The 26,847-nt window shown below is 45.7% G+C and overlaps 4 protein-coding genes across 8 annotated transcripts in view; 3 read left to right on the top strand and 1 right to left on the bottom strand.

The window, feature by feature from the left end:
* LOC126568810 (exportin-2) overlaps positions 1 to 26,847 on the bottom strand; it is a 487,296-nt gene that overhangs the window by 27,589 nt on the left and 432,860 nt on the right. The gene's annotated exons all lie outside the window — the stretch shown is intronic.
* The window catches only part of LOC126556357 (V-type proton ATPase 16 kDa proteolipid subunit c), a 286,536-nt gene that overhangs the window by 237,386 nt on the left and 22,303 nt on the right, over positions 1 to 26,847 (top strand). Inside the window, exon 1 of one of the 2 annotated variants that reach the window (XM_050211622.1) lies at positions 11,742 to 11,746. The exons of the other annotated variant lie outside the window; for it this stretch is intronic. The gene's annotated coding sequence lies outside the window, so the exon portion shown is untranslated. Of the gene's footprint in view, positions 1 to 11,741; positions 11,747 to 26,847 lie in introns of those variants that run through there. 2 annotated transcript variants of the gene reach the window in all.
* The window catches only part of LOC126568794 (chromatin-remodeling complex ATPase chain Iswi-like), a 157,806-nt gene continuing 140,932 nt past the window's right edge, over positions 9,974 to 26,847 (top strand). Inside the window, exon 1 of the mRNA XM_050225427.1 lies at positions 9,974 to 9,979. The gene's annotated coding sequence lies outside the window, so the exon portion shown is untranslated. The remainder of the gene's footprint in view (positions 9,980 to 26,847) is intronic.
* On the top strand, positions 15,489 to 25,091 carry LOC126568750 (zinc finger protein jing homolog). Its single transcript, XM_050225345.1, has 4 exons — positions 15,489 to 20,536; positions 20,881 to 21,022; positions 23,402 to 23,582; positions 24,470 to 25,091. Exons 1-4 carry the CDS (start codon positions 15,494 to 15,496, stop codon positions 25,089 to 25,091), a joined length of 5,988 nt encoding a protein of 1,995 aa, XP_050081302.1. The 5' UTR covers positions 15,489 to 15,493.

Genomic DNA, 26,847 nt, shown 5'->3' with positions numbered 1-26,847 from the left:
GTATGCTATAAGGGAAAGGGAGAGTGGAAAAGGGAGGGGGAGACTTCGTTGGGTGGAAAAACAAGGCGGAAGTATAGTAGTATGCAGCTGTGCGCGGCCGCGATGTTACCATGGAAACGTCGCGTATCGTATGTAGTCTCGCATACACACAGCGCTCGAAGCGTCTTCTGGTATGTGTAGTAGAGGACCAGTAGTAGGTGAGGGCGCTATCACGAAAGTGGGAGGCAGATGAGGGATGAAAATATATGAAGAATGTAAAAAAGAGGAAAAAATAAAACCACACATTAAACATTAAAGCCTCCAAACGATTCTCTCTCATTTGCTCTCGTTGAGCATTGTGAGGAGCAACAGCAAAGTTAGAGCCGTGAGCAGTGCCAGATCTCGTCGAGATCGATTATTCGCTCTTTTAGTGGCTCTCGCACCGACACAGCAAGCCCTTTCCCAGTAAAGATAGTACGCGCACGGGGTGTGTGTGTGTGGATTATTTTTCATAGCACGGTTAGGATTTTTTATCATACTCGAAGTCATTTTTTTTGCCGAAATCATTGAAGTTGTTGTCTATATGTGTGGTATGTGTGTGCATTAGTGTATTATGCTCTCGTTGTATACCTTTATGATGCCGAGCATGTAAAAGAGGATAAAAAGCACACAATTTGAGAAAAGAACCTGTCATTATGCTTATAAAGAGAGATGCCTGGAAGAGGAACGACTTGGCAAGACAAAATGAAAGGATTGAAAAGCCAGACGAGACTGGCGGATGATGATGTTCCAAGAAAACATGCTCCAACCGTTGGGGTTCTGTGGTTGGGTGCGTTTCTTTTAGAGGAAGATTCCAATGAAGGAAACTCTTCCAACTTAAGTAAAAGCCTATTTCCGAGAATCGTTAGTTGGACCTCGCACCATGATGGATGTGGTGCAATAAGCGTCTCAGAAATAGCAATCCCAGATACCTTTAAAATCAGGTGCATGTGGAGGAAGAATGCTATGAAAAGTAAATACAACAGCGAAACACCGATCCGTTGAATCCGTTCCCAACACACAAAAGAGTAGTAGTAAGATAAGAACACAGACCCCAAGTGCGCGAAATGGACCCTAGACAGTGTCGAGAGAAGCAGACAAGAAAAAGCGAGTGAGAGAGAGAGAGAAAACCGTGGAACCGGCCAACGTGTCGATATGTCACGACGCAAACACCACGCGAGACATTAAGACCTTACGCGTTGACACATGAATGATGTGCTTTGTTCCGTCTACTACTGCTGCCTTTTCAGTGCTCGTGGGGCGGAGGGTAGTTGGGGGATGATGAGGCAGTTCTGTTGATAACCAAACAAGCCACATTCTTACACTATTAACGTAGTGTTCCGCGACCCCAAGTGTGGAAGGTTTACGGTCTCGGGTCTCACACTTTATTTGGCCCACATTATCATCACCAGTTGTTGTGTTATGTTCCTTGGGCAAAAGGGATCCGATGAAGCCTAACTCAACGCTACGAAACACACGTTTACCCTGTTGTCATCCAGGCTCAGCGTAGTTTCCGTAGGCGCCATACGATAAGAGGGAGGAATGTTGCGCGCTTTCTAAAGGAAAGTAAAAATAAAACCGCTTTAGATTCGTACCGAAACGATATTTGTACAGTGTGTTGTTGTGCCTCTAAACGCAGAAGTTCGTGTGCTCAGCAGAGTCCTCCCCATTGGAGTACAATAGTTCCCACGGTCCAAGATAAATTTCATGGAAAGAATTATGCATGTGTGCGTGTGTGTGTGCTTCTTCTTACGGCCGGGATGTTTGCACACTTATGTTCCACAACCACCGAGGGCAACATGTAGATAAGAACGGTGACGTGTGTCCATACCTCCCGTGTCAGCGAAGCAAACGAGATGTGAGGAAACTTTGTACAAACAGTGTGTGAGGGGGAAGCACAGCACCTGCCGAGTAGTTCGGGTTTTTTAGGAATGGATTGACCAACCTGTTTATCAGTATTTTCAACCAAATAGACCCCCCCGAACATTGCAACACACTGCCTGCAATGGGTGTGTTTTTCTTGGGGAGTTTATCTTGGAGATGGTCACAGGTTATCACCACAATTACATAAATATTACATAGACGAACAGATCTATTCGCAGTGAAAAGATCCTAGTCCATATTAGCCTCTTGTGTCAAAGGCAGCTAAATGGTTCAAGGTTCTATGATAGTTCGACTTCACACAATGGAGTTTCAAGAACAAATGTGTCAAACAATCATCAGCAGATGAATCTGCTACACGTGTAATCAACAAAGCTGTTGGATAATACAATCAATATTTCCCTGATAATAGGCCTGATTGTCAAGGCGAAACGGAAAGCAAATTTGTATTATGGTCACCCCTTAGAGTGGACGAAAGTTTCGTCGACTTTTTGCATACATTCATACTGGCACAGGTTGCTCAGTTCATACATTCACAGATGATATCATTGGAATTAAACCTGTCCTTTAATGCTAATTTTCACTAAAATCAGTAACTAATGAATCAGTTTGGTTTAATAATATACTTTTTGTGGTGGATATTTTTTTCGTGGTGAACTCTCATGGTTCTGGTAGCGTAAAATATATATACTTTTCTATAGATTAACGCTTAAACCTGTTTTTTTTTTTATGAATGCAAACTTGACAAATGCTCTTGACTGACGGAAAACTTTCGGTCTAACGCACGTTTCCGTTTGCAAATGCAAATTTTTGACTTTCCGTTCGACAAACATCTGTCATCGATTTTTAAACGTCTGATTTAGCCAAACGGAAAGTCATAATACCAAAGTGACAATTATGTGACGTTTGAGAAGACGTTTGTGTTTCACAATCACCCCTATTGACAGAGATGTGTTGCTGTAAGCTGTTTAAACATTCTTTTCTCAAATTTTGAGTATTTTTGCACTTTAATGTTCCGCTTGTGTTGTTGGTGTTGCTCAATCACTAAAATGTCTCAGAGACTTTATAGAAGGCGGTCAAAAATGTTCGATATCAGTCTCAAGACGTGATTCATCAAAATTATTTGTATAGAATGCGGTACACTGTAGAATGCGGGACACTGTATCCTTGAAATATACAGAGCACAGTTGGGACCAAAATAAACTTCATTAGACCGGCTCTCAGGCAAATGATCTTCACACAGCAGATCCGGAGTTAAAATCCCTTCCAGACTGTTTCCCCATAGTGAGGACTGATGATTTGTTCAACTACATAAGATAGGAGTTTTGAAGTTTCTTCACGACTTCCTTTTTATTTTTCTATTTTAAACCCGTTACACTACAAACGCTTCCTTGAACCATCCATCAAACGTTTCAAGATTCAAATCATCCACCGTTTTGGATACCGAATCATACGTTCGCACGTTCGGTCTTTGCGTGTCCTTCCTACATGCATTTGCAGTTAGAATGCGGTTCGCCTCGTTCGAGTATGGTAACTCATTCTCTTCTGCCCCCACCCCTATCTTCGTACCGTTTCTCGCACAGTTGCACAATAGCCCCAGCCGTGTAAAGAAACCTTCCCAACATCAGCTTTAAAGTCACTACTGCGCCAGCATATGAAGATGAGATGCCCTTCGGGCACCATCAAGCCAGGGCTCCATTGGTGTGCACCGTTCGTGTCTTTCAGTGTGTGTGTGTGTGTTGGGGAAGATTTTTTTGCCTTCGCTTTTAAAGTAGCCCACCAAACAAACCGGGACAATGTGTTAACCTTGTGCAGGTCTTTGCTGGTAACAAAATGGACAACACCACACCGCCCAGACACAGTGCATCCGGGGATGCACTGCCCAGACACGAAGCGTGGGGAGGACCAATGAGCGAAACCCAATCACGCAAAAAACACGCACACACACACTAGCACACGGCCTGCAGTGCAGAGCTAGAAGTGTTGTAAACCCACACGCGGATATCACGGCAACCACCGGAACAAAACATGGCTCTGAGACTTGCATTTGAAGCAGAAACGAGAGAAGAAGACCGACCTCTCCTACCATCGTTCTCCGGTTTAGTTTATTATATGGTGGAGGGTCAAAGCGCTGAGTTGCATCGGCATCGAGAGGTGCAACCCGTACGTAGCAGCAGCAGCAGCAGCAGCAAACTGTTGAGCCCCAAACACACGATGATGATGATGGTATGAATGTCGTCAAGCGCTCTACCCCCGGTTTCTTTACAGAACAGCGTTTTGGGAGGTGGTTTAAATTCGACGCTTTGTTCAGACTGAAATGCATAAGCAACTAAATAACACACTGACGAACGTAACCGATCGACCCGCCCCTACATCTCGGGCGGTCGAGCGGGCGTAGGTTGAACGATTTTTAACATGCCTTGGTTGGGCCCGTCCTATCCGCGCTAGAAGGTGCTAAAAGGGTCGGTCGGGGTGAGTGAATCAAGCGCGCACACCGTACCATGGTGGAATTGTTGTCAGGCAGGAAATGGAGCGATCCGAACCGTTCGACCAGAACTGTTGACTTTAACTATCAATATTGTACTTTTTATTATTTTGATTTTGATGTAAAGGAAACGTTTCTGTCGTTTATATTTATAGCAAATAGTTTAATTATCAAATCGAAATTGTCACACGCTGCTTTTCAATTTGAAGTTTTGGCTGCGTACTGAAGCAAACCATGTGCTTGATCGCACCTGTCATGTTGACAGTATTTTATGCAAGAGATGCGTTAAACTATTGTTCATCCTGACCATGTAGAGCAAACTGGCCTCCTTTACCACCCCTCCGTTTCACAAGGTGTCAAACTCGAACCTCCTTGTGGGGTACGTGTGAAGGAGAAACGATGTTAAAAAGACGCAACCGAAAGACCTGAGAGCGGTACGGCCGAGCATCGTTTGATGTTGTGCCGCTTGAACCGGCTTGGAAAGGTACGAAGGTACGCCAACGGTAAAGCTAACTTTGGTAGCTGTGTGTGTGTGTGTGTCTGGGTGGTAAGCATTATTGTAGTATCTGCTTAAAGAGGTTCGTCATCGTGTTGACGAGTTCATTCGCTTCTTCTAAACCCTACCGCAAAGATATGGATCAACATTATTGAACGGGACGAGACTGCTAAGGGGGATAGTAAGGTGACTGACTGGTTTCCCTTACCCCTTCGACTCGCCCTTTTAAACGACGATGTGCGTCTAATCGCGTTCGGTGGCTTTAATTTAAGCTAATTAACTTCTTCGATGTTAACCTCTCGCGCGGTGCGGTTTTGTTCCTTGCGGTGAACTTTGCAGTCGATTTAGATGTGTAATGAGTGGCTGTTCTGATGCCTATCTGTCAGCTGTGTGTGTATGTATGCACCTGCCCCAGAACTCGGTCAACCCCTTGCTGTAAAGCGACTGATCCGTGGGAGAATCTTTGTGCTTATTGAAGCAAATACACACCACCCATGCCAAGCGATTGCCGGATGTGTACGACACAATGTTTAGAAACGTGGCATATACAAGTCCGTTTTCCCGCACGAACAGTGTTCGAGGGTGTCGCATTTCACCTGAGCTTTCTTCACAATTGTATTGTTTATCATCATCATGCTGCCCCACCATCCCCCGCATATGCCTCCATCAGACAACTTTTGCGATAATGAACGCTTCCTGAACGATTACCTAATGATACACTTTTCTAAACGTTGCCTTTTTTCCACTCCTCCTTAGAACGTACTTTGCATATTTCCTTCTTAATTTTACTTCCGCCGCCGCCGTCCGGGGCTTGGGGTGTTTGGGTTGCCAGCCGCTGAGAAAATGCCAATCAAAACTCCAACCCTCGATGCTTGTCTGTGTGTGTGTGGGTAGAGTGCCGCCGCTAGTCTTAAAACCCTCCCGATCCGAATGAATTATGGTGGACTCATTGGGGAGGAAAAAACAGACACGGGGTCCCGCACACGTACACATACCCCCATTCCATCGCCTATAGTGTCTGCAGACACTGGACAGTGCGCGGAAGGGTTGTGTAAAGACCACTCCTCTATTTATTGGCGAGGGATAGTAGAAGAGGGAAGAAAGAGAGGCGGCGCCTCATCAGACCGGCGTTACACCCCTTCACAGAAACGGAAGCAACCAATTAATGAATGGTTCTGTATAATTTATACGCCCCCTTCCTTGGTGAGGTGCGCAATCCTCTTCACCACCTGAACCCCTGTAGCACCAGCCATATTGTGCACATTATTTTTAACCTCCTCGTATCACGTCTAGGAAGGTAGTTGGTTCAAAGCTGGAATCGAAACCATCTAGGATGGCATACAAGTTTTTACTTGATTTTAGAGCGATTTTTCCCGAATTATGAAGCATTCAAATAGTAAAAGCTTCCGGAAGTTATCCACGATTTATGTCGGTGTATTAAGGGGTACACGGGAGAAAATTCTGTCGGCTGATTCGGATGCTATCTGTCAAAATGAGCTTTTGACAGAAAAATACCATCCGCTCGTGTGATAACACATTTATCAGTAGTAAGCCATTTCGATGGCCGGCATGACCTTAGAGGTCATTGAGCAAAGAAGCCCCATTGAAGGTCATTGAGAAGAAGAAGAGGAAGGTTCAGATTTTGAAAATTTAAACAGAAAAATAGTTTTTCGTGAATATGCGCGCTCAAAAAATCAAAAAAGATCAATTACATGCTTTCTTTTGCTATTTATCATCAAGCCGGGACAACAACAATGCCTTGTAATTCCATTTGAAAGATATTTGCTTCTCAAAACCAAATCGGAATAGTGTATGCTAAATTCCGATTTTAATACCTGGCAACTATCTGTCAAACTCGCTTTGAAGGATAGCATTTTCCATCGTGTTATGATAAGGGCTTTAAATGAACGATTTATTGCACCTTGATACGTCCGGTAGTCCTCTACGGGTACGAGTCTTGGACCATGCTGACGGAGGACGCCAATGCACTCGCCATTTTCGAAGAACGTGTGGAGTAGAAGGATAAACCACGAGCTAGCTGAGCTGTTTGGCGGTGCTAATACCCTGACGGTAGTCAAAGCCGGAAGGATACGTTGGCTGGGGCACGAGATGAGGATACTGGACTCATGCTCCACCAGAAAGATCCTCTTCAGCGTCTCGCTCGGCACGAGGCGTAGTTAGTTGGCTGGATCAGGTGAAGGGTGACCTGTCGGAGATCAGTCAGGGATCGAGTTTCCTGGAGATTTATTGTTGACTGGGCCATGTCACGACAACGTGCTCTTTAAAAGAGCAAGCCAACATGAGTGTAGTGAGTGAGTACAGGAGAACAGGTGTTAGAATTCCTTAGGAAACCCGGAAATATTCATATGCTGTCAAAGAAACAAGTTCGAGTTCGAGTTCGATAAAATGCTCCAACTTAAATTAGGAATCCAAATGAACTTGGGAAGTAGTTATTTATCTGAATTTAAAAACAAAGTTATGTGTGATGTTTTGAGTATTATCTGTCTTCACACACTCTTCCAACTTCCTTCGATAGGTCCTATCAGCTTGCAGCCTTCATTCAAAGCTGTATGTCTAAGCCTTCTTGGACTACTTGACTATTCGTCTCCCAGTATTAAGCCCTAATAGACCTTTCAGTTAACGAAAATAGTGACACTGTTAGTGATACAGACACGAAATAAAATCTCCATCTCCCATAACTCTGTTTTGGAGAGCAAGTTTAACTCATAATGCCAAGGTTACTAGTGAAAGTTGATAATGATTTGTACATAAAAACACCAAACAAAAGGCCAATCTTCCCCAACACTGGTGACTCTTTCACGGCCACAGGGTTCGTAGTCATAATTATCCAGGATACTGCCATCTACTTAAGTCAAATTTTTCCCTTGTACTTCAAATACATCTTTCCCCTTCAGCATTGCAAGAATGTATGTAAAAGGTAAATACATAAAACAGAACCGAAGTCAATAAAATCGCAAAACAACAAATCAAGAGCAGAGAACCGTAAATGCAAATTTTCCTTCGCCCCCCCCCCCCCTCCCCCCGCAGCAGATGCACTTCTGCTTTCAATGTGCGGACGAAATGCGCAACGCATTTGGAGGCGAATTTTGGGTGCCCGGTCGGCGAACGAACGGCGACGTGTCCCCCGTGTCTCTTTCAACGCGCGCGCCGGTCATTGGACCGAAAACCAAGGTCATACATTGACTGTGAAAAACGATTCCTTTTTGTGTCTTGTGTCTTGTTTGTGCTCTGCTTTGCCTGCCCGTTGGGGTCTTTGGCGCGCGCGATTGTTCGCGACCGTGTACGAAGAGAACTTGCTCTGTAGTGTTGTGCTTCTTATCTCTCTTGCATGTTTCGCGCTTAAGCGGCGCTGCTCTCTTATTGCAGCATGAACATGCTTTTCTTGTGGTGTTGTTGCATGTATCCTTGCGGCAGCATATTTCTCGCTTCACACACACACACACACACTGTCTTCCCTTTTACCATTCCTGGCGGTCAGGGCCACACCGGGGAGGGGTTCTTGGTGGAGTTGAATGGTTGATTCTACTCCTGTGTTGATGTGTGTGGATCTCTTCCGTTTTGCCGTCCATATGCTCCAACCAACTCCTCCGTTTTCAGCTACTACAACTCTCCCAGTATCTTCTGTTCATTGTGGCACCTCGTCTTAAACCCAATCATTATTGTCTTTCCTCGTGCCTTCCATTGCCCAATTCATTTTTTTATATTTCGATTAACTTCATAAAGATTTTCACCATTTTTTTTTTCCCTCCCTCTACAAAGTTTTTCTTTTTTCTCAACCTCTTTCTTCTTCTGTGTTTCGTTCGTCTAGTGCGTGTTGGGAAGGGGGGGGGGGGGGGGGATGGTGGAGGTACGGGTGCTCTTTTTTCACATGCGTTATTTAACATTTTGTCCATTTTACTTAATCGCCACACTTTGTTATGCCTCGTTTCTCGATTCTTGTTGTTTCTTTCTCTCGTTTCCCCTTTCCCCCTTCAAACTTATCTTTTGCGTGTGTAAGTTTGCGCGGTTTTGCGTTGATTTTTTGCTCGAGTTTTTGCTTTCTTTCATTCTTTTCTTCCCCCTTTTGTTGTCTCCTGTTTTCCAAATTCGCGCCTTTGTTCATGCATGATATCGCCCATGTTCTAATCGCTAATTCCGTCATGGATGTTAGTCCTCCCGTCCCCCTCCACCCACCCATTATCCCGTTTTCGGTTAGTTGTACGTTTGTTTTCGAAATTCTTCTATCTCGTCATTTCGCGGCTAGATCGTTTCGGGGCCCGTTTGGCTAGTTAAAATTCCGCGCGCAACAGCTTTCCCGGTTTGGCAAATATTTTAAAGCTTTATGTCACCGACAGCGGAGGCCAAGATAATTCTCTCACACGGTCCGTCATCACGTCTCCGCTTGCCGGGGAAGATTTGCCGGTGAATTTCGTCGGAATATCTTATCATTTTACCAGTTAATGGTTTGGATTGTTTTCTTTACGTCCTTTTTATCGTGACAAATTATCGCCAGCAGTTAATCGGTCGCGTAATCTATTTGATGAAAGGTAATGCAGTGTTTTGGTCTATCTTTTTCGTTCCTACACCGGTAACTTACGTTAGTAATGAATTTAAATCCTTTAGGAGTTTAACAATAAATGCTATATGAAATTTGTGGAACCTGATCGGACTAACGATTAAGGGTTATATTATTATTACTATTCTAGACTATTATTAAGGGTTAATTATCTAGAAATTGTATTTATAAGCTCGTTCTGACACAGGATCAATTGCTACTCCGTCTTGTCTACATAAACATTCGATTGGGTTCATCATTAGAGGCTTACTTAAAATAACGCATTTATCTGTGTTTGGGTCAGTGGAGAGTCCCCACGATGGATGACGTGCCCATCGTTAAGAAATAATAAATGGTTCACAAGCAACGTCATCAACTCATTCTGAGTGATTATCACATGGACGACTCTGAATCAGAATATTCTCCAGAGGCGGATCTTCCTATACTCGGACTGGGCGGCCGCGTGGGACCCTCGATTCGAAAGGGCCTCTGAGCTGGAGCCCAAAATCAAATTGATTGTTATAAATACTGACAGAAGGCAACGGTCCCCGACGGCTCGAGAGACCTTCCCTCTCTCTCGGCTTATCGAATTAGACGATGCTTCTTGTCGGTAGTTTGTCTTCAGGACATCTCGCACTTGAAGGGGCTCCGATATCTATTCTGCCAAAGACCTTCAGTTCGCCTTTGTCACCCTTTCACAGGATGTTTAATTACAGGCCGGCCCCTCTATGAATACCCCACTGCTTTCTGCTTAGGCCCTGAGAAGGATTAAATCCACCTCTGATAGTCTCCATCCTGTTCGATATTCTTCACGATTTAGAAGGACACTCTGACAACAAGTTCAAAGTTTGATAACGACGAAACCACAGTTTGGAAAAGCCTAAATATTCCATTTTGCGGTCACAAAATACTGTAAGTGGATATTCGGAATCTGTTGCTTATTATTAATCGATTACGTCTTTCTCCAGATGGAAGAAGAAAGCCAAAGCATAAAATACAACGAACAAGAAAAGTGATAAATCAGTAACCGTCAAAAGTAGTTGAAAATTCTAAAACAACAAATAAAATGATTAAAATAATGTTGCGATACTTAAATTTTGCATTAAATGTGGCTATTTTCAACACCCAACAACCTCATGTTCATTTCAATTTCATGAACAATGATTTGTTCCGGCATCATTAGCATGTCCTCAGAAAATGTTCATTCACCTCGGCAATACTATCGTAATCAATCTGACCTCAAATCAATATATAAACTACACACATTCATAGGCTGCGCTTTCTCCCTTATGGGGATAGTTAATCAAACCACACCCGTCTACTGGAACGGAACCGGAATCACAAACAAAATGTCGTTCTTCCACCCGTATGGTCCAAAACATGCGCTACACTTACATTCCCATACATATTCTCGCGTGCATAGGAGCACTGTAAACAATCTAGTCGAGGGAGAGAGAGAGAGAGCAAAAAAAGTCATAATAATCAGGGAAAATATCAAAAACGCACGCAAAAAGGAGCTTTCCACCTTGCAGAACCCTCCCCAGCGCCGGTACGATCCGGGTGTTGTACTACAGTTCTCCCCTATGTTGTGATCGTCCACCGAACCGTGCGCCGTTTGGGGAGAGGGGATATGTTTTTAATGGGCACGCATAAAATTAATTAAATTCATTTCCTCGTAAATTCTACCTCCAGCCTCGGCTACTCTGGCCATTCGATTTGTTGTTGGCCGGATTTTCCTACCAGGAACCACCAGGATCGTGTGCTGCAGCGCTTTTCTCGAACCGAAATATTACTCCGGAGCTATTTTATTATGCGGGGGATGTTTGCGCTTCACCACCGAGCGTGTTGCGTGTGTGTGTCTCCTTTGTCGCAGGACTGAATACCCTCGGCGCGAAGGAATGTGAATTCCCATGACATTTGGCGTATGTTTCGTTCCGCTTGCATAGGATTGTTGGGGCTTGCATTCCGGCAGAAATGCGTGAAGAGTGATAGGAAAGATTGTTGCACTGATCATCGATGGGAGTCAATCAATAATATTTGGACGCTACCGGTTGCTTATTGTATGGGAAATCGCTAGGATCGAGAAAGGGGCATATTTGTAGCATATTTTCCCAAAAAATAACCAACTCCAATAGTTGTTCCCTTTTAGCAGGAAGGTTGCTAATTACGGGTACGATGAAGATGATAATCATAATCGCAAAGATGCTTATTTTATTCAGCTTTTTCTCACAAAGAATCTGACAACCTCAAACTAGCAATATCATCCCATTCTCGATTCGATGCGGTGCTAAAGGTGGAGGAGCAAACGTACGTGCAAGATAAATAATGAACTTTTCCTAAACTCATCGTAAACTCCCATCATCAAGCTCGTCGTCGAACATCGTGTTGTCTAGCGCGGGTAGAAGAGCCTGGATATGGCATCTGGTTGGTGCTGGTGGTGGACCCAAACGTTCCAAATATTCTCCCGATGATAAATGGTGCTTAAGTGTTTCTCGAGCGCGTAATGAGTTAGGGCTTGAGAAGTAATGTTGCCTTCGAAATAATATACACCACCACGGGTTACTTCCACACCGTGTGTGGATGCTGTTCACCTTACCTATCACCAGTGTGGAAAGGTAATCGTTTTTCCGTACAGTTTGTTGTCTGCTGCGGTTACGGTTACTGTCTGAAGGCCCTGTTCGCCTGTTTGGAAACATTGTTGAAATCGTTGTGGAACGTACGTGCGTGTGTTGGGTCCCTTTTACTTCATAACCGCCCCCCATGTAAAGGAAGGGATGGGAACGCCCCTACAAAGGGAAAGACATGGGTAGATTGAAGGTTGATGTACTCACTCGCTAACCCTACATCTAACAAGATTGTGTCCAATTTCGTAGATTTTCCATGGTAAAAAGGTAAAGAACGCAGAGAAAGTATTTCGTTTTGGTTTTTAGGTGATATTGGTGGAGTCCAACCGAGTTAGACGAGAAATGCTCTGCATTCCTTCCGGTGTTCGGCGAGTAACAACATATGAGATCCGGATGTACCCGTGGACTGTGTGAACGAAACGAATGAGAGTAAAATGCGTTCTAAGCTTACCAATCTACCCGCAGAAAAGCGTGTAGGAATTTTCATTTCAATCTTCACTTCACAACCTTCACCCGATCATCATTTGGCGGTCGATCTTTTGTATGGTGTTTGAATCAGTTTTTTCTTTCGGTCAATGTTCGGTTAGGAATGCACAATTTTGTAGGTAGCCGTGCACAGTAGACAAAACGGAAAAGATTCCTTAAGATTCCTTAACATTAACAGTAATGCTGTTGGCAGAGACAGCAGAGACAGTTGAATTTTTTTTTTGGTAATATTAACAATTGTTTCTTTTAAACTAGTCTTAAATTCACCAGAAAGATGTTTTAAACTCTTTGCTCTTTGCTAAGGAGTTAATAGTCGCCAGAGGAATTCGAATCAGAAGGAGTTTTTATAACTTTGTTGGGATTTAAATCAATATAGAGTTTTGAAAATTGTTTTGGAGCTCGGAGCGCCGCGCGTTGTCACAGCTGTTATGAGAGGCGTGACGTCGATATGAGAGGTAATCCCGATGCTCGAAGACTGCCGCATCCCGAACACTCCCAATGGAGTTGTTAGAATATTTAAATCCCAGTTTGGGAGTGAGTGAGAGTGAATTAATTCCTTATAAAGAGTTGTTATTTTCATCACTATTTTAAAGAAACTATTTTCGTTGGCATGCTGTACAGATCATCCCACATTCGAGTTTCTGATCCTTAAGATCTAAACATACATTTTCAATAAAATAATAACTAACTTCATCAATTTCTGAAGGAACAGAGCTGAAGGAGCAATCCGAAAACTTAATAACTTCGAAAGCAAAATTCTTACCGCTAATCGATCTTTGTATCGTTGGGAGAGTCCAACGATGAAATGGATCTGCAAATTAAACCTCATAGAACTCGATCTCTTGCTGGATGTGCCGCCAAGAAGGGGCTTATTGTTGGAAAGAGCAATCTTACCATCTGACGGCATTTTGGCATGTTTGACTGAAAGTATTAACGACCGAAGGAAGCTTCCCCGCAAATGCCGCGTTGCGAATGTGGTTGGAATGCAGGTGAACTCTCTAGAAGAGAGAGAGAGAGAGAGAGAGAGAGAGAGAGAGAGAGAGAGAGAGAGAGAGAGAGAGAGAGAGAGAGAGAGAGAGAGAGAGAGAGAGAGAGAGAGGGACGAAGACAGAGAGCAAGACGACGTATTTAGTTGGTTGAAATCTAAAGAAGAACCCAGCAGACTAATGAAACATCCAACCGAAAGGGGATAAGGCAGGACCCGTCAGCATACACACACAGCATGTAAGAAGATGGGGAGAAAGACCGAACTTGATCTTGCTCCCATGTATAATTTCCGAAACCGCAAACCGAACACACAAGCACACAGTGGTGTACGTTGGACGTTTATGTGTTACTTTCCTGGGTCAGTTCGTTGCCGGTGTGCGGAGCATAGCATCTTACTGAAGTTATGCTGCTGTGTTACTGCCCCTGTCCGTCCGTCTCCATCTATCGAAGTCATGCGCATAAACATTGGCTGCTTTCGCGCTTCGTTTCATGGTGGAGGAAGCCAAGAGCAGATGACGCAGAGAAAGAGCGAGCGTGTGGTATGTTTTCATGAATAAAACATTGAAATTCTACCCATTCCTACGCTCTTCTAGATTCCTCGTCGTCGGGTGTATCCCACACATTTCCGGCTGGACACACAGGGTTGCTCGCAAGGAGTTAGACACTCCTGAAAAGCACTCAAACCTTCCCTTCTCGATCATCTATCATCCTGTGCGTTGATAGCTGATCCACCCGCCCGGTTCTTCGCTGCGACTTTCCGAACCGGAAGACGTGAGATGCTTAATTCTCTACGCTTCGAACTACCTCGGCAAAGTTCCCCCGGTTAAAGCTCAGGAGAGGTCAGAAACACGCCTCGTAAGCAAGGCACACTTGAAGCCTAGCGGCTGTGGAAGGAATAAAAGCGAAATTGATTTCCTATGGGGCAGTATTGTGGCCGCGAACTTGGTCCATTAACTGGCAGAAAGAAACCTGTTTCTTGATACCACCTCACCGCGGCCGTTTCTGGTTTTTCGTACCGGTACCATGTTGTTCGGCTCGGTCTGTCGGTCAGTTGGATCGATCAGCAGCAGCAACAACAGCACCCTAATGTTGAGGAGGGAGAGTAGCACACACATACGCCACATTACAGCATGGTGCAAACTCTGGACGGGGGTTTTGACCCCCAGAGACGAAGGACGAAACCTATCCACACCGTGGGGAAGAAGAAGAAAAGAAACTGTATCACGAAAAGGTCATTGAACGACCAAATATGAGTCGTCGCGCTCTCCCTGTGGCGGTGGCGAAGGGGAGTTCCGAAAAGGGGGTATATAAACAGCATAAGGAACTGGAACTGAATGGACGGACGGACGCGGGATAGGTTTAAAGATGAATCTCTGCAAACCGGATTTGCGCGCTCTCACACCTACTGGTTTATTTTTTTACTTTTTCTTACGCATTCGGTTCTGTTCGTTCACAGTTAGAGAATTTACTGCTTTTTATGATGCATTTATTAGAAGTTAAAAACCTTGCTAATCCGTCCATTTTTTTTTCTATCGTTTTAGTTGAGGCCTGATATTGCTTGGGGAGCACTAGAAATTTTCAACCTTTGCCACCACAAACCACGCGAGACAACGATGGTGTCGACGTCTGGTGGCTAGTAGCGGTAAACATGCATCAGCAGAACACGATCGTACATCAGCAGCAGCAGCAGCAGCAGCAAACTCAACGACGACGAGGTGATCGAGGAAGAGGAGAGGGAGTGTGCAGGATGGATGTACGCGACACAGTGCTGCTAGCTCGATAACTGCTCCGATAGCCGTTGTTTAGCCCACAGTTTGTGATTTTGTCGAACCCAATGCAGCATACAGCAGCAGGTGGTAGCCACAGATCGCAGGAGAATCGACGCAGCCGAAGAAAACGGGGACGCAGCAAGGAGCAGACTGGATCGCGAAAACATTCGATCGCCGAGCACACGATCGAGCATGGCACCCCACACACAAACTGCTGGTGGTGTAGGAGGCATTACGATTAAGCAACCATTTCAACGGCGCCCGTGGCCATACAACACTGTCAACACGGGCGGTACCGGTGGTACAGCGACGAACGTTGTGTCCACCAGCACGGCTAATCCGGCCGGCACTACGACAGCCGCCAACAGTACTAGTATAAGTAGTAATAGTAATCTAAGTAACGCTGGAACGAATGGCAACGGTAATGCTACCGCTCTGGCCCAGACGACATCAGGTGCAACAACGACATCAGGAGCGGCCGCAACAGAACAGCAAACGAACGCCACTACCATCACTGCCTTTGCAACGACGCCATCACAAGCGGGCAGCAATTTCTCCGCCACTACCACCGCCGTTACCAACAACACTGCCACGGCGGCAGCCGCCGTCGCCCTGCTTCGTGTCGCATCTTCAGGCGGCACACCGAGCGGACTCGCCGTGAGTCCTTCGAACAAACTGAAGCGCCTACAGCCAACGTCGGCTTCGGCGACGACGGCATCGACAGCCGCAACTGCACCCCAGCCAAAACCACCCACCACCACCGGTGTTCAAACAGACGGAACAGTTAAAAGCAATAGCAACAGCAATACGGGTGGCAATTTTGTAGCCGCCTCTGCCAAACGTGCCCGCCCGAATCAGGATGGGGCCAAGATTGTGTGCAAGTCGGTCGGTACTAATACGAACGGGCCACCGGCACTGGTCGCCGTGAACAGCGGGAGCAGTACTAGCAGCAGCAACACCAACGCCACGCAGAAAAAGCTGACCCAAATGGCCATCGTGGCAGCTAGCACGGCGGTGAACGCTAACACCAACACGCCGCTGGTAGTTAAATCGGCCGGATGTGGTGCACCCCTGCCAGCAGCGTCCACTACTACTGCCCCGCTGCTGACCGCTGCACTGCCGACGGAGTTGGCCAAAGCGAACAAAATCACCGGCTACTTCAAATCGCAGTTGAAAACGCCCAACACGTTTAACAACTTGAAGAAAAGCATCAAAACCGTCGCTGGACGCGCGTCAGCACTGCACCAGCAGAAGCGGAAGCTGCTGCCTGGGGACGGTTCGACCGATGGCTATCCGGAACTAACGAACGCCGTGAAGTCGCCTACTAACGGCATTTCAACTTCTGGTGCAAACAGTACCCCGACGAATCCTGCCCCCCTTTCTGAAGCTGATGTGGAGAAATATTTGAAGATGTTTCAGCAGCAGCAAGCGTTGGCAAAGTTAATACCGAACGGAACATCCTCGTCATCGACGACGGCCTTGGAAGCAGTGGCAGTTGCGACATTGGCTGCATCCGAAGCTGCCGTAACTGCGGCTACAGGAAATTCCGGGATCTCGGTGGCGTCCACCAGCAGCACAATCAACAGCAGCAGCAGCGCCATCGTGTCCAAGAAGGTAGAGCGCAAAACGGCACGTATAGCTCCGACCGTGTCCGCGACCCGCAAGATAAGCCATTCAGTACAGGGTGGTCTCGGGGTAGGAGGTAGCGTTGCAGGACAGCCGAAAAAACCGATCAACATTGCACCGCGAACGACAACCGTGAGCAGTACGACCGCGGTTTACCAGCACACGATCGTTGCCGCGCCGGCAAGTGGTGGTCCGGTTAGTGCCAACAATACGACTGCCAGTGTGCACCATCATCATCAAGCGACAACAACAACCACTACTACGCAGAAGACTGATCAGCAGCAGCATCCGATGATGATGGCTAAACAAACGCAACCCTCGCCGCCGGTACTTCTCACTGCCATCCGGCTACCAGGCCCGCAACAACAGTCACATCCTAACGTTACCGCTTCTCAGCCGCATACGGCCACCACAGCAACGCAAGCATCAGCAGCGGCGGCTGCCGCTGTTGTACCACAGTTTAAGTCGATCGTACCCCAGCAACAGCCAGCATCCACCACTGTCGCTGGCACGACAAAGTCAATGCCTGGATCTAAACTTGGGTCAGCGGTGGTCAGCACAGCGGCGGCCACCACTACGATCGCTCCGACGGCGGCCGTTTTTCAGTTTCACCACCACCATCATCAGCTGTCAGGAGGAGGCGCACCCGGTCAGATACCAAATCTGGTGCAGATCTCGAACCTGCTTCCTCTCGCAGCTGCCCAACAGCAAGCCAAACTAACCGGTGGAGCGTCGCTGACACTTGCTACCGCTGCTAGTGCAGCGGCCATGCAGCAACACCAGCAGCAACAGCAGCAGCAAGCTTCATCAGCAGCAGCAGCCTTCGCATCAGCCCTTGGTTCCGGTACACCGACGGCCGCTACAGCCGCCAACCTGCTAGTCAACGCAAACGGCATCAACTCTGGTGCGGCTGGGCTGATACGTAGCGGTACATCGAATGGTACAACAGTGGCGGGTCCAACACCGCAACTCGTCATGAACGCCACCTTCATAAAGATCCATCAAATACAGCAACAGCAGCAGCAGGCGGCTGCAGCTGCCGCTCAGCAAGCCGCCCAACAGCAGCAACAACAGCTAATGGCGGCAGCAGCCAGTTCGGTCGCAAACGCCACCCAACAGCAGCAGCAAAGCTTCACCATGGAAGCGTCGGCAATGAACATGAACTTTAGCGGCATGTTTGCCACCAAACCGACGACCACGGTTGTGCCGTACTCCTGCCAACCAGCTACCGGTCGTCCAACCGCTTACCAGCCCCAAAACGGTGCTCCAACACTCTACCCAGCGGCACTCAATCCGTTCGCTGCTCAGCAGCAGCATCCTCAGCAACAGCAGCAACAGCTGATCATGACCCCAACTGGTGGGATTTTTGTTAATGCAGCCGCCATCCCGGCGATGATCAGTTCGCAGCTGAGTGCAGCATTCACGCAGGCAACCGCCAACATTCCCGCACTACATCCACTGCAGCCACCATCGTTACCAGCTTCCTCGCAGGCAGGCAATGCGAACGGCACCAGTGGCACCACTGGACAGTTACCAAATATCACAGCTATCATCCAACAGAGCAATGGCGGCACGACTGCCGTGAATAGCAATAATGCTGCTACCCCGCAACAACAACAGCAACCCCAACACCACCATCATCATCACTCGCTGCTGGCAAACATTTCGCCTGCGATCCTTTCAAACTTACAGGTAGCGGCGGCTGCGCTCGCCTCCTCCGGCAACGGTACTGGTGTGAGTGCGAACAAGCTCGCTCTCGCACAGGCAACATCGTCCGCAGCGACTCAGTTTGTGCCGATCTCGGCTGCAGCACACTACGGCGCAGGGACAACGCTTTACGCAGCGGCACCAGCTGGTATGAGTGCATCCGCCCTCGGTATCGCCACATCCATGCATCAACACCACGCGCAACAGCAAGTGTCGTCGGCGGTACAATCGCTTTCGCCACCACCGCTCGTGGCCACAGTGCCAACATTCACCACCACCGGCAAACCGATCATGAACGCGATGCTCAACGGTGTCTCGGCGGCAGTATCCACGCCGTCGGTAACATCCTCCAGCACGCCGAAACCGCTTGTCGTTAGTGGTGAACCACCCGGTTTGGTGCCGGTCCAGCTACCGAAGCAACAAGCGGCGCTGTCAGGAACTCCGATCACATCAACGGTTCCGCTGCCGAAGTTGGTCCGCTCGTCAACGCTCACGTCCCGTAGCAATGGTTCCACGCAAACATCGGTTATACCTCCAATTGCGCCTACTTCCCCGCCAGCCCTCAACCCACTTACGCTTGACTGTGGCAGCAGCAACGACAGTGGCATCGTGGCCAACTCCAGCGATAGCGAGGACAAATCGCTTACAATCGATCTTTGCTCTCCCGGTTCACCCTCCGATACGTCCTCGGCCAAGAAAGGTGAAGAAGGCGATGAAGACGAAGAGGACGATCACATTCACGATCATCATCATCATCAAAGGCGTCATCTGCATCATCGTCGCCATGCGGCTGGCAGTGTAAACGGGAATAAGGACGATGCACGGACAACGTCTTCGCGATCGTCACCGCTCTCTACCTCATCTTTGGATGATTCCGAGGATCAGCTGATCGTCGATCATTCGGCGGCTACGACGGCAGCGGTTGCTGCTGCATCTGTGGCATCGTCACCATTTCCACCTCCCCTTCGTCTACTGTCCGATGTGGCAGTAGCGGCGGCAGAGGCCGAAGCCGCTCTCATCAACAATCAGCCGCACCATCAAACAGGATCGTCGGTAGGTCACACACATTCAACCAACTCCACTGTGATGGAGTTGATTCGGCAAAAGCACGAGCAGCAGCAGCAACAGCAGCAGCAACATCAGCATCAGGAGGTGGCTAAAGTTCATCCAAAAATGGAACAAGACGACGAGGACACATCGTCCACCGTCAAACAGCTGCCAGACGAACAATCACAGCAATCACCGCAAGAAGCCATGTCTACCACCTCATCGTCATCTGCAGCGGATCTGCAGGAAGTTTACAGTGCCGTGCCAACTCCTCAAAGTATCAGCTCTGCCGAAAGTACAACCATGCTTCCCCAACAGCAGCAGCAGCAGGAACCGACGATCCAGGAAGAGCTGGAAAAGAAACATGCGGACCAATCGTCCATCGATTCTCGCACCTCCAACTCATCTCCCTCTTCCGATCAGTCCCACCTGTCACCGCCCAGCATCGACACGGACATGGTGCTGCTGCACGCAACCGAAACGAGCTGCGCCAAAAGTCCTATCCTTTCGCAGCCGAAAACGATCCGCTTTCCGGCACCGTCCGGTACGGCACCGCATCACAATTTCGGGCGCAAGGGTTTCCGCCGGTCGGGTGATGGCCGGTTGTATGGGGTATGCTACTGGCGGGAGTGTGAGAGCAAGTACGACGATAGCTCGAAGCTGCTCGACCATGTGATGTCCGCTCACGTCAACACGCAGAAGGATCCACCGTACGCGTGCCTGTGGGATGGCTGCAAGGTACACAACAAGGAGTGCACCAAGTTCAACTGGCTGGAAAAGCACGTCGTGTTGCATACCAGCAGCAAACCGCACAAGTGTATTGTGGCCGGGTGTGGAATGCGCTTCGCCTCGCAGGTAAATATGCATTTTGGGTCTCATGACTCGTTTTTCGTCAGATGTCCATAATCCTTTTTGTTTGAATGCTTTGTACTGTAGTCACTTGTTATTCTCATTCCCAAACTTCCTACGCATATATTTGACTATCATGTCAAATTATCAATCTTTCGTTCCTATCTTCGTGCGTCTTTTTCTTTACCTTTCCCTTAAAGTTAGTTATTAAGTTACATTGTTAAATCTTTAAGGCAGACATTTAAAATAAATAAAATAAAATTAAAATAAATATTGACACAACACAGTAACAGTTCATCATAAATTAATCGGTATTCTCACTGGTTCGTTGTTGTCGTTTTTTTCCCCAGCCAATGCTGCTCAAGCACGTCAACAGTCACTTCGCGAACGTGGACAGCATCAGTTCTGGCAAGCGATCGTCCGATCCGCCCGTCCCAAAGGTGCTACGAAAGACGGGCAAAAAACTGCGCTACCGCCGGCAACCATGGTCAGGTAGGTGTTCCCAATGATCGCCAATTTTCCTTTAAGTGTTGCTGCTGCTGTGCTCCGAGGATGATCGGAATAGTGAGCATCAAATTGTGTTAGCAAAGTGTAAGAGGGTACCAATCCATGTACATACATAACTTATTCTAACGAAGGAGAGCAAAGGGAGACGGGTTTTTGACTAATTACTGTGGAAGTCAGAGGGGGAGCGATCATGTTCAAGGATAACCAATTATGCGGTGTTATGTGTGGGTAGAATTTTTAAAAGCATGTGCTATATTTCGTTCGCACGCCTGGCACTAGTTTTGTTGCGATAGAACATTATGGCAAAATTTACAGAACAAATGCTTCAATTTGCGAACCCTTGCTTTGGGATTTCGCGGAACCGAATGTACAGTAACGATAACGTCCAATTGGATATCGCCGTATGTAATTCTTGAGAGAGTCAGAGCTATGAAAATACGAAAATGTCCACAAATTTTACTCTCGTTCTGGGGTCATCATAAGTGATTTAACCCTATTGTAAATGACCGCCTATCTGCGTAAGTTTTGCATATAAATTCCCTTTTATCTTTTGATAGGAAAGTTGTACACACTTGAAATTTATAGAATGCCTAGACCAATTTATTTTTCACGTTTTTGTGCAAGAAGAAAATTTTGAATTTATTTATTTTATTTTTATTTTATAATTAATAATGACGGTCCAGTGCCGTATTGTCAACACCGCTTGTGTTGAATAAATTTTATAATCATACTGATAAGGCATTTCCTCCTTATTCTTTGCCTTATCCCGGGCATACTCGGTTAAAATTTTGAATTTATTTGAAACTATTTTTTTCGATTTTTTTTTAATGAATTACTTGGTTATTGTCAAAACAGTGAAACTAGTTTGATGATGTACATTAACTGAATTATTTGTTTTTTGCCTTGAGATAAGCATAACTAGAGGTTCTATAAAATGGAACCCGTAACTAAATGTAGACGTAAGGTTTTTACAGCTTTGAAAGGGAAAAATAAAAAGAATTTTTAAAAGTTTGCAATTAAATGTTAATAGTTAGACAATAAATCACCTCACCTTTCTGGAAAATTTCAATTAAATACAACAACCGCCTTTACAAAACGTGTAGGCGATCGTAGAACAACGTGTAATTTTTTGGTCGTAAGCACCACGGTTAACTTTCATTTGTCTCAAACCCCAATACACGTCCACACCGCTGGAAGACCGACAGCTAGACTGCTGATGTAATGTTAGGCTTTTGTATCGACTGGATAATGTCTCAGATCAGGCTCTTGGCAATGACGTTCAAACTGAAGTTCATTGACACTTTCATATAGCTTATCATATTTGAATACACTTAGTCTAGTTGGTGCGCTAGAACGAATCACATCTTAATTTGTTGTCCGGGTAAAGTTCCAACTGTTTTTGCCGTTTTTTACAAGTAGAAAATTGCAGACTTACCACTGATCAATCGATTTCAATTGCGCGTTTGGGTTACTTTACATACGGAAAAATGTATTAAAATCGGTCCGAAAACGTAAAGTAATGCTTTGTCGTTGTAGCGTTGTAATTTAACTTGCAAGCCATTTTTATTTTCAATATCAATAGTGTCATGTCATGTCCCAGAATCTTTTATCTTCCCATTTTTTCGTCACATCTCACTAATGTGTAGCATAGTTGTGGTTACATTTGAATTCTCTTGCACTGTCACGTATGATTCAAAGGTGTCTTTCAGTATTTTCGCTACAATTGTCGGTAGAAATGCTTATCTATGCTTTCTTTGCATATTCCGGTACTTAAGAGTGTCTCTTTAACTTTTATGTATCGATAGCTATGTAACATGTATGTGGTGTGTTGTTTCTTGATAGCATTTAGATTTTAACAATTTTACAACTATGCGCTTGCGACATGATCGTTCGTTTGACTGGTCCACAGTAGAAGAAGAAAGGTCGTTGAAATTTGCCATCGGCCGATTGGAATGGGAGGTTTATTTTTGCTTCACAGATTTTCTTATATCCCCCCCCTCAACAAAGGATGTCCTCATGGCAGTAGCTCAAAGCCGCACAGCCCACATTGATTCGATGGAAGCAGTATCACCAGCGCCCAGCTGCGTGTAATTCCAGAGTTCATGTGGCCAATGGCTAAATTAAAGCTGACCGCCGAAAAAGGACTTCCGAGTGCATCTTATACATACACGCGCAAAAAAAACGCAAGCAAAAAGTGCAAACAAAAACTTATTATTGCGTTGAACATTTCTTACTATTACCATATCTTTAATGTCTTTTATGTATAATTAGAATTAGATTTAACATTGAAAAAAATCGTTGGTCTTTGCAATAGCACTAATCGCAACACGTTTTCGTTTCCCGTTTCCGTACCATATCGTGCAGCTCGCCGTTTTGATTTCTTCGACTCTGGCGTAATGGAAGGTTTGCAGCATCGTTTGATACGGCTCGGTACGATCGCGAGTGGACAGGGTGGCGCAATAACGTTCCGTGGACTACGGCTTGGCCGTCGTCATGTGCCCAGAGAAGGAACGGAAGTTCTCGTTCGGTGGTATCCTGCAGAAATGTAAGTCTCTAAATAGCATACTTGCAAAACTATTACAGCAGCTCCTCGATATACGCTCGAGTGCAAATAGCGTGCGCGTGCAATATATTTCCGCGTACAACTGTGTCGAAAAATTGACCGTACAGCAAAGACAGGGATTCATAATAATTGATAAAACATTCAATCATTCAAAACAAATGTTAGATTTATTCCACAACGTAAGTGGAATGTATTCTTATCATTAACCAGCATGAAAAAATTGTCCGTACGACGGCACGGACACCCAATTACGCTCTGCAAACGCCTTGTTCATCGAGAAAGTTCATTTATACTTTATTTTAGAAGCAATTTTCTCCCACTCTTGCATGACAAACCCTTAGAAGTTATTTTTTACTGTGGATCGGAGGATCTCCAATTTTTCGCTCACAACGATCCCTCCAAATTCTCAACAGGACTAAGGTCTGGAGACTGGAGCGGATGCGTAAGCATTGTTTTGACGTTATGCAGCATCTATTTCTTCGAATCATTATCTTAGACAAGCTCAAAATTTGATCCAATGCTCAATTTTACAGCATTTTTTTTTTCAAGTTATTTTCCATAGTCTCTAGTGTCGATCCACTGTAGAATCAACGAATATCGAGTTTTCGATGTCATTTGCACCCAAACAATACCATGATCACCACCATCTTGCTTCACAGCCGGTCGAGGAGTTATTGGATTCAATAACTGTTTTTTTTTCAATGGCTTTTCATTGGCTTAGACTGTACGAACAATTTTTTGACACAGTGTATATCGAATTTAGATATTTCCTAAAAAAAGTATTACCTATAGCGTATGGCGCGTAGCGGTGAGCAACTATAATGTGATGAATATTAACATTTTATTGCACTTCGTCTCTCTACTTTTAGTTTGCCGGACGAATGGTTACCGGAGCTGCCGATGGGCGAGAAGTTTGTCAAGCAAGTGAACATTCACAGTCTCACGATCGAGCAGCGAAACGATTTGTCGGACTATTTGAAGCACGATCGGCTGAATCCAACGGCAGCTGCCATCGTCAACCCGTTTGCTGCACTGCACGAGCATACGTTTGAGCCTGCCAGCGGTGGTAGCGGAAGCAGCTCCAATCTTAGCAGCATCAGTAGCAACAGCAGCTGGAGCAACAACAGCTTCTCCAACCAGCAACCTGCTGCTGTCCCGTTCAACAGTCGTACAGCACCAAAGCAACAGCGCAAGCGGTCCAAACTGTCTGCCACGAGTTCTTCGTCGCAATCGATTACGTCTAGCGGATTTTCGTCGCTATTTTCAGCCTCGTTGGCTTCGTTGTCGGGCGGTGCAAGTAGCAGCAACAACACTGCCGTATCATCCTGTGGTAGCAACAGCAGCAGCCGTGAGAGAAACTGCGGCACTATGCAATTGTCCTCCTCAAGCTCTTCTTCGACGATCTCCTTTACATCCTCGTCGGGTTCCTCTTCCACAACGTCATCATCTTCATCATCTTCATCCGGACACACGAAGACATCATCTTCCTGACCATCGTCGACTTCAGCGCACAATCAAAAGCGCAAGTTCCATGTCGATCCTGGTAAAGCTGCACCACAATCAATCAGAAACAGCGGACGTACCCGATTATTGCCAGCGATGCAGGCCGGTGGAAAGCAGCAAGCAACATCTCATAGAGTAACAGGTGAACGAAATCGTAGCCGTAGTACCATTACTACGGGAAATACCACAACTAAGCGGTAAGAAGCCGCCTTTTGAACTGTATTATAATTGCAGACGGACAAATGAAAGTACTACTTTGTCCTCTCTCGGTAGAGGAGGCACCAATGTTTAATAGGAGGTAAAAAAAAAGGGAAGCAGACAGCCTGACACTTTTTCTCCACTAACGATACAATCCATAACGAGAGCAATTGAAAATATTAAGTAATAACCAGAATTATAAGTACGATTAGAGTGAATTAAAAAGCGCCCAACGCTATGTAGCGCGCATTGAAAACGCACGATAATGATGTGGACTGATCATAAACGGAATGAAGTGCAAGGTAGTAGTAGTGGAAGAGGAGAAACGGTTAAGAAATTCCCCACCAAACACCACCTGTTCAGACACACTCATACACACGTTTAAACGCATCTAAACCCAAACACGTACGGTAGGACGTCCAAGTAAAAAAAAAGGCAAAAAAGTCCTCCAATTACGCCATGGAATGATTTCTCTCTGGAAGGTGCGTGCACGTGTGAGTGTGGGTGTGTCGTGAAAGGATTAATTTGTAGTTATAATTTTAACCAATTTAATATCTCCGTTTTGTAGCTATATGAGCAAACTTGTGAATATTACGTTTTAGTTTAAGAGAAAAAAAACTAGATAATTGTCCGTCAGAAAGGAGAAGTAGCAGCAGCAGCGGTTTGAAAAGGTGTTTTCCTAAGTTTTCTTTTTTTTTTGGTCTCGATCGATGGTTTACCGGCGCTTTATTTACTTTATTTTTTACGTTTAGTACAACAAGAAGAGTTGAAGAGAAGGAATGAAAAATATAAATATGAACTAGGATGGTGCATGATCATCACCATGCACAAATTAAACGATCTTCATATTGATCCACTATTAAGGCAAGTTTGTGGAAGAAATAAACCTTAATAGTGATTAATAAGGCAATTTTGTCAAGAGGGAAGTTCGATGGTATGACTAGCAATACACAAACCAAGCAGCATCAAGCAGCAAGCATCGAATCGATGTGCTGCGCTGTACAAAACGGAAGGGCTTTTGGGACTCCTTTTTTATTATTTGGAAAGAGGATATTCAAAACCGGAATATTCGGCGTGTTTTTCAACAGAGAAACTCGCCTCGGGATTGTCAGGATAATGAGTCGTCTTGAAAGAAAAATTATTTCACAAATCCGTTGATCTCAAAAAGTAGTACTGTGTGTAGTATATAGCGAAAAGAAAAAAGGGAAACCGAGTTAGTAGAGATGAAGCATGAACAGATGATAATGATGGAGAACCGTAACATAACATGTGCTAGTGATGTAAAGCTAGAATTAGTACACCGCTGTGACCATAAAGCGACTAGAGTGTGTCCCCCACACTGTACCGGAAGCGAAGTCTCCTCCTCCTACAGTGTACTCTCTAGGACACACAACCACATCCTCCCCAACGTGTATGGGACACGACGTCAGGAGAGGGGCGCAAACATAGAGTAATCTAGCAATACTTTCGAAAACAAAACATTGCGATGGTTTAAAGACTGAAAAAACGTATTTTTACTAAATTGTACAGTAAAGGACGAATGTAC

The sequence above is a fragment of the Anopheles maculipalpis genome, chromosome 2RL (assembly GCF_943734695.1).
Source record: "Anopheles maculipalpis chromosome 2RL, idAnoMacuDA_375_x, whole genome shotgun sequence".
In the NCBI taxonomy this organism is placed as follows: Eukaryota; Metazoa; Arthropoda; class Insecta; order Diptera; family Culicidae; genus Anopheles; species Anopheles maculipalpis.
This window is presented reverse-complemented; position numbering and strand designations above follow the sequence as displayed.